At 65.9% G+C, this 5,669-nt stretch overlaps 1 protein-coding gene across 1 annotated transcript in view; it reads left to right on the top strand.

The window, feature by feature from the left end:
- Positions 1 to 5,669, top strand: part of GNA11 (G protein subunit alpha 11) — a 21,171-nt gene that overhangs the window by 13,423 nt on the left and 2,079 nt on the right. The window contains exons 3-4 of the mRNA XM_040629629.1: positions 2,087 to 2,241; positions 2,743 to 2,871. Of these exons, the coding sequence (XP_040485563.1) occupies positions 2,087 to 2,241; positions 2,743 to 2,871 (284 nt within the window). The remainder of the gene's footprint in view (positions 1 to 2,086; positions 2,242 to 2,742; positions 2,872 to 5,669) is intronic.

The following is a 5,669-nucleotide window of genomic DNA, read 5'->3' as shown; positions in this document are numbered from 1 at the left end:
AAGCTAAAACGGGGGACGGCCCTCCCAGAGGGGCCGCCCGCTGGCCCGGCGGGTCCCCCCCCCGTGGGGCCGGCTGCCGGGCTCTGACGGCGGCGCCCCTGCGCAGGCACGGGCGAGAGCGGCAAGAGCACGTTCATCAAGCAGATGCGGATCATCCACGGCGCGGGCTACTCGGAGGAGGACAAGCGGGGCTTCACCAAGCTCGTCTACCAGAACATCTTCACCGCCATGCAGGCCATGATCCGCGCCATGGAGACCCTCAAGATCCTGTACAAGTACGAGCAGAACAAGGTGAGCCCCGCCCCCGTGAGCCCCTCCCCGCCGTGGACCAGCCCGGGCTGGCCGCGTCACGCACGTGGACTCCCACGCTGCGGGGCCTTCTGTGTCCGGTTCCCTCCCTGGGCGTCGGGGGCTCGGGGTCCGGCCCCGGGCAGCGCGGGTGGGCGCCTCGCTCCTGCTCGCGGCCGAGCGTTGCTTCCACGTGTTCACCACCTGATGGCCGAGTGACACTCCCGTGTGCGGGTGGACGCGCTGCGTGTGTCGCTCACCCACTGATGGACGCGGGTCGTTTCCACTGTGCGGCTCCTCCCGCTGCTGCGGTGACATTCGCGTGCAGGTTGCCGTGCGCACCTGTGGTCACGTCCCCGGGCTGTGTTCCCGGGCGACGGCGGTTCCCAGGGCAGCTTGAGGTCTGCCCTTGGGAGCAGCTGCCAGCCCGCCCTCTCCGCAGCGTTCCCCCCAGCCACACGCCAGTGGGCTCTCACTGGCCCTCCCTTGGCCCTGCTTTTGTAGATCTGTTTTTGGGGGTTTCTCATTCAACCCCAGAAGGTTGCCCTGGGCCGACGTGAGGCACGGGAGTCCGTAATTATGCAGTGTGGTTTAAGTGAATCCATTTGCTTTGAGGCTTAAGAAGGTCAGTCAGCCGGATTGCTGGTACGTCTCCGACTGGCACCTTCCTCCCTCTATTCCTGGTTCACAGATGACCAGGGACCCCCAACAGGGCCTGGTGTTGGGTTGGGGGGCCTGCTGGAGCCTCTTGTGCTCTGGGTCTGGGTTTGCGTGACCTGCTCGGCCGAGGCCCTCTCCAGCATCCAGACCACAAGTCTAGCTGGTTTGCTGTTTGGACCATAGATGTCCATCCGCATCCAGAACAGCAGTTGCCCGTTGTGTCCCGTTTCTGTAAATACGGTTCTGTTGGTACACGTGACGCCTGCGCGTTCGTGTATCATCCTTGATGGCTTTTGCTCCAGTGGCAGAGACGGGGGCCACAAAGCTGAAAACACTGTTCTTTGGGCTCTTATCGAAGCCGACCTCTGATCCCTGGTCCTCACGCATCAATAGTCAGGGGTTTTCCGGGGCTCGTATCTGCTTCTCTAGGCCCAGACTACGGGCAGGTGAGGGCTGGAAGCCACGTTTGTTGGGGGGGGGACCAGTGGGGGGCAGCTCTCCAGCCCAGGAGGAGCCTGCTGGCTTTCAGAGTGCGGGCTCGGGCTCCCTCGTGCCCCATTTTGGCTTCTGCCCAGGTGTGTCGTCTGCAGTCCCTCAGCTGGTGGCCGGCTGTGTGGGCTGGACCGCCCTGAGATGACAGGCCCGGGGAGCACCGGCTGGTTCCTCTGGCCAGCGCCCCCCCCCCCCGCACTCTCCCTTCAGAGGTTGCTGGGGTTTGAGGAGCTGTGTGCCAGGAAGGGGGTGCAGGCCGAACAGACTTCTGAGGTGACTTCTGTTGCCTCACCTGTAAAACGGGGGCGGGGGAGCCACTGACGGTGTTGTGTGTTCCGTTGCTCTGTTGTTCTGTTTTGGGGTCGGCCCTCGGTCGCTTTTAACGCGTTTGCTGGTTTGTACACGTGGTTGCTTCCAGTCCCGCCTGCTGCCCCCGCAGAGCTGCGCCCCAACGGCTGGCCCGGCGCCAGGAGCTGTTCTCGGGCTTTGCTTTAGGGACCTCGCCCTGAGGGACGGCCCCCGCGGCTCACTCTCGCTCCTTCCTGGCATGTGCTCGTGCTTTGGTGGGGCCTTGGTCCCCACTCAGTCAGGCGTCCCGTGGGCCAGGCCCCCGCCGAGCCCATGGCTCTCCCTGCCCTCGTCGCAGGCCAACGCGCTCCTGATCCGCGACGTGGATGTGGAGAAGGTGACGACATTCGAGCACCGCTACGTGCACGCCATCAAGACCCTGTGGGATGACCCCGGCATCCAGGAGTGCTACGACCGGAGGCGGGAATATCAGCTCTCGGACTCCGCCAAGTAGTGAGTAGGGCGCCCGGCCGCTGGCTGCAGCCAGGCCGTGGGGGGCTGGTGGGGGAACGCGGGGAACGCGGGCTTGCCGCTCGCGACGGCTGGGCTGTCATGAGAGGGTCGCTGTTGGCAGCCTGGCGGGCCGGAGTGCTTGTACCGCATTATCTGGGAATCTGCGCCTGTGCTAACACGGGAAGATTCATTTGGAGAAGTCGTCCTCTAGCCTGTCCGCCCGGCCAGTCCCCTTTCTCCTGCCGCGGTGGCCGTCCTCAGGCAGCCCTGTGACAGAGTCCTCCAGAGCCGGCCTGACCTCTGTTCTGCGGCTCCCTGCCCCATGAGAGGCCTCTGCCTGACCCTGGGTCCGCCTCGTCCCGAGTACTCGGGGTTGTCCCACCCCTGCCAGTGAGGCACATTGCCGGGCTCCTTCTGGCTGCTTAGGGAGACCGTGGTGGCCGGGCTGTGGCCCCGCCCTTGCCTGCTGGCCCCAGCAGCCCTGTCCTGGCTGTTTTGCAGCTACCTGGCCGACGTGGACCGCATCGCCACCTCAGGCTACCTGCCCACCCAGCAGGACGTGCTGCGGGTCCGTGTGCCCACCACCGGCATCATTGAGTACCCTTTCGACCTGGAGAACATCATCTTCAGGTGCTGTTCTGAGGTGGCCTGGGGGCGGTGGCGTGCTGGGGCCCCCTCGGGCTCTGCGGGCCGCACTGGGGGCCATTTGCACCCCAGGCACCTGCTGCGGGGACAGCGACGGGTTCACCGGGTCCCAGTCTTTGCTCTCGGGGAGCTTCCGAGCCAGGATGGGAGACAGGCTCATAGACGTCACGTTTCAGAGTGAGCCATGTCCCGGTAGTGGTGTGGCCGAGACAGAGCTGGCCAGAGCTGGCCTGGAGAGGACGGCCTGGAGGGGCCCCTCTCTGACGGTTCCGTGGATGAGGGAGGGTGCCAGCACATGTCGGTGGGGCGGGTGGTCTGGAGTTGTGGCCAGAGCCGGGTATACTGTGGGGCGGCAGAGAGGTCTGGCGGCCCTGGGGACCTGGCTCTTGGGTCCATGTGGCTCCTGGCATGTGGGCAGAATGGGGCCCAGTCCTGGCAGGTGGTGCGGCTGGAATAGACTTGATGTGTCCTTGAGGCCACAGGCCCCGCCACTCAGCGAGGCCATGGCAGAGCCGAAGCTGCTGAGAGGCAAGGGCAAGCGCGTGTCCCCGGGGGCCGCCGCAACGCACGACCACAGACGCGCGGCTGGAAACCACAGGCGCGTTTGCCGCCGGCTCTGGAGGCCAGAAAACGAGGAGTGGGGTGTGGGCAGGGCTGGTTCCCTCGGAGGCCATGAGGGGGAGTCCGTTCCACGTGTCTCCGCGCTCCTGGGGGTCGTTGGCCATCCTCGGCATCCCTCGCCCCACCCTCGCCTCCCTGGTCACGTGGCCTGTCCTCGTGTGTCTGTGTCCGGACGCCCCTTCTTCCTGTAAAAACACTAGTGATTGGATAGGGCCACTCCAGTCTAATGTGATGTCATTTAAACTGATGACATCTGCAGCGACTTTGCTCCCAAGTCAGGTTGCGTCCCCAGGTTCCGGGTGCACTGAGTTTGGAGGACAGCGTTTCAGCCCAGCCCCAAGGCCCGGGCTGGGGCGGGTCCCGNNTGCCGCCTGTGAGCCCCCCCCCGCTGCCTGCAGTGCCCCCATCACAGGGCCCTCCGCTCCTGCGCAGGCTCACGCCGGGGAAGGAGTTGATGCTCCCGGGGCCGGGGTCCCACAGAGGTGGTCAGCTGTGGCGGTTGTCACTGGCCGTGGTCGTGTGCCCTGTGGCCCCGGAGCGCCAGCTCTGGGGAGCCTCCGAGGAGCTTTGGGTGTGCTTCCCGGTGCCCTTTGGCCTGAGACCTGCCCCACCGCAGGGTTCCCCAGAGGAGAGAGCCGGGGGTGCCGGCAGCCCTCACCCCTCCCTGCTCTCCGCACCCTCTCTCACCCACTGGGCCTCTGTCAGAAGCCCCTTGTGGCTCCCCGGAGCCTCAGAAGCTGTAGGCATCCCCCCCTGCATGGGTCTGATGCACGTTTTCCTGGTGAGGGTTCAAGGTTTTAGTTTTCTTTCTTGTTTAATCGGATCCTTGATGGGGCTGTAACCTCTACATTCAGAGCTGAGGCCTGCGGAGCACAGGCTGGGGCTTGGGATGAGCGCTCCCCCAGCCCCCATTGTGGGGCGACCTCCTGGCCTCCCCCTGATCACAGCACAGCCTGTGCCTGCTGGGTCCTCTGCCCGGAGTGCCTACCCCCCCTTCCCCTCCCTGAGCTTGGGCCAGGTGTGTCACCTCCTCTCGGGTGGTATTTGTCTGGTGCCCCCTCCCCGGTCTACACTCTGCTCTGTCGTGGGCCCCCACCTCGGCCACTGCCGTTCCTCTGGCAGCCCGCCCCTTCCTTAGCTGGGCACCCATGGGGGCAGCCTGGGGACCCTGGCCCTGCGCTTGTGGCCTGGCCCCTGACCAGAGCGGGGACAGCGTTGAGTAATGGTGCGACTGTCCCAGTGTGAGGAGGTGGGCCTGGTCCTGAACAGGGGGCGTACTGGGGAGCCTCATGCTCCGGAAAGGCTGTGGCCGCAGATCCCGTCCCCCCCGGCGGCATTCCCCAGACCGGCCACAGCTGTTGCTGCGGGTCTGGCGGCCTCGCACGGGGCCCTTGGCCCGTCACCACCCTCTCCTGTCACCACTCTGTTGTCCCTTCAGTGTCACCCTGGCACGTCCACCATCCACCCGTACTCACTGGAGGCTCCTCGGTGCAGGGCCCTGCTTCTGTGGCTGTGCCCAGGGCAAGGCCGATGTCAGCCCCTCCCCGTGAAGGACCCAGCCACGGGGACCCCTGCCCGAGGGCCACTCTGCTTGCCTGCTCTTTCTTTTATCCTCATGAGAGAAAACTGAGGGGATTGCCCAGTAGCCAGCGGCAAAGCCCTGTCCTGTGTCCAGTGTGACGCGGCGTCCCTGCTGCTCCCTTCCACCCTCCGCTCCCTCCTGCCCGGGAGCCCGCTGTTCGCACGTCATGCTGCTCGTGCTTCTTGTGCTGGACGGGGAACGGCGACTTGCTGTTGCTCCTGGCAACGGGGACGCTTGTGGCTCCGTGAGCCGCCCCTCTGCAGGGCCCAGGGGTGTGCGTCGTGTGGACGTCCTAGGTTTATCTTGTTGTCCTGTGTTCCGCAGGCAGAGCTGTGGTGGGCATGCATGCGTGTTGTCCAAGGCGGGGCTGGGCCTCCAGATGCGGGATCTCAGGTCCCCCTCCCCCGCCGCGAGTGCCGGCGTTCCCTAGTCCTGTGACTCCTCCGTCAGGGGCAGGTGCTCAGGCTCTCACAGGTGTGGGGGGCAGGGCCTCTCCTGGGGGCTCCACCGGCTCTCACAGTTACGGCCCTTCGTGCGAGCGGCGCCGGCCGTGCTGGTGGGAGGGGCTCCTCGGCGGGGC

Source organism: Ursus maritimus, unplaced genomic scaffold (genome assembly GCF_017311325.1).
Source record: "Ursus maritimus isolate PB19 unplaced genomic scaffold, ASM1731132v1 scaffold_14, whole genome shotgun sequence".
Taxonomy (NCBI): Eukaryota; Metazoa; Chordata; class Mammalia; order Carnivora; family Ursidae; genus Ursus; species Ursus maritimus.
Note: the sequence above shows the minus strand (reverse complement) of the source record. Positions and strands in the feature narration are given on the sequence as shown.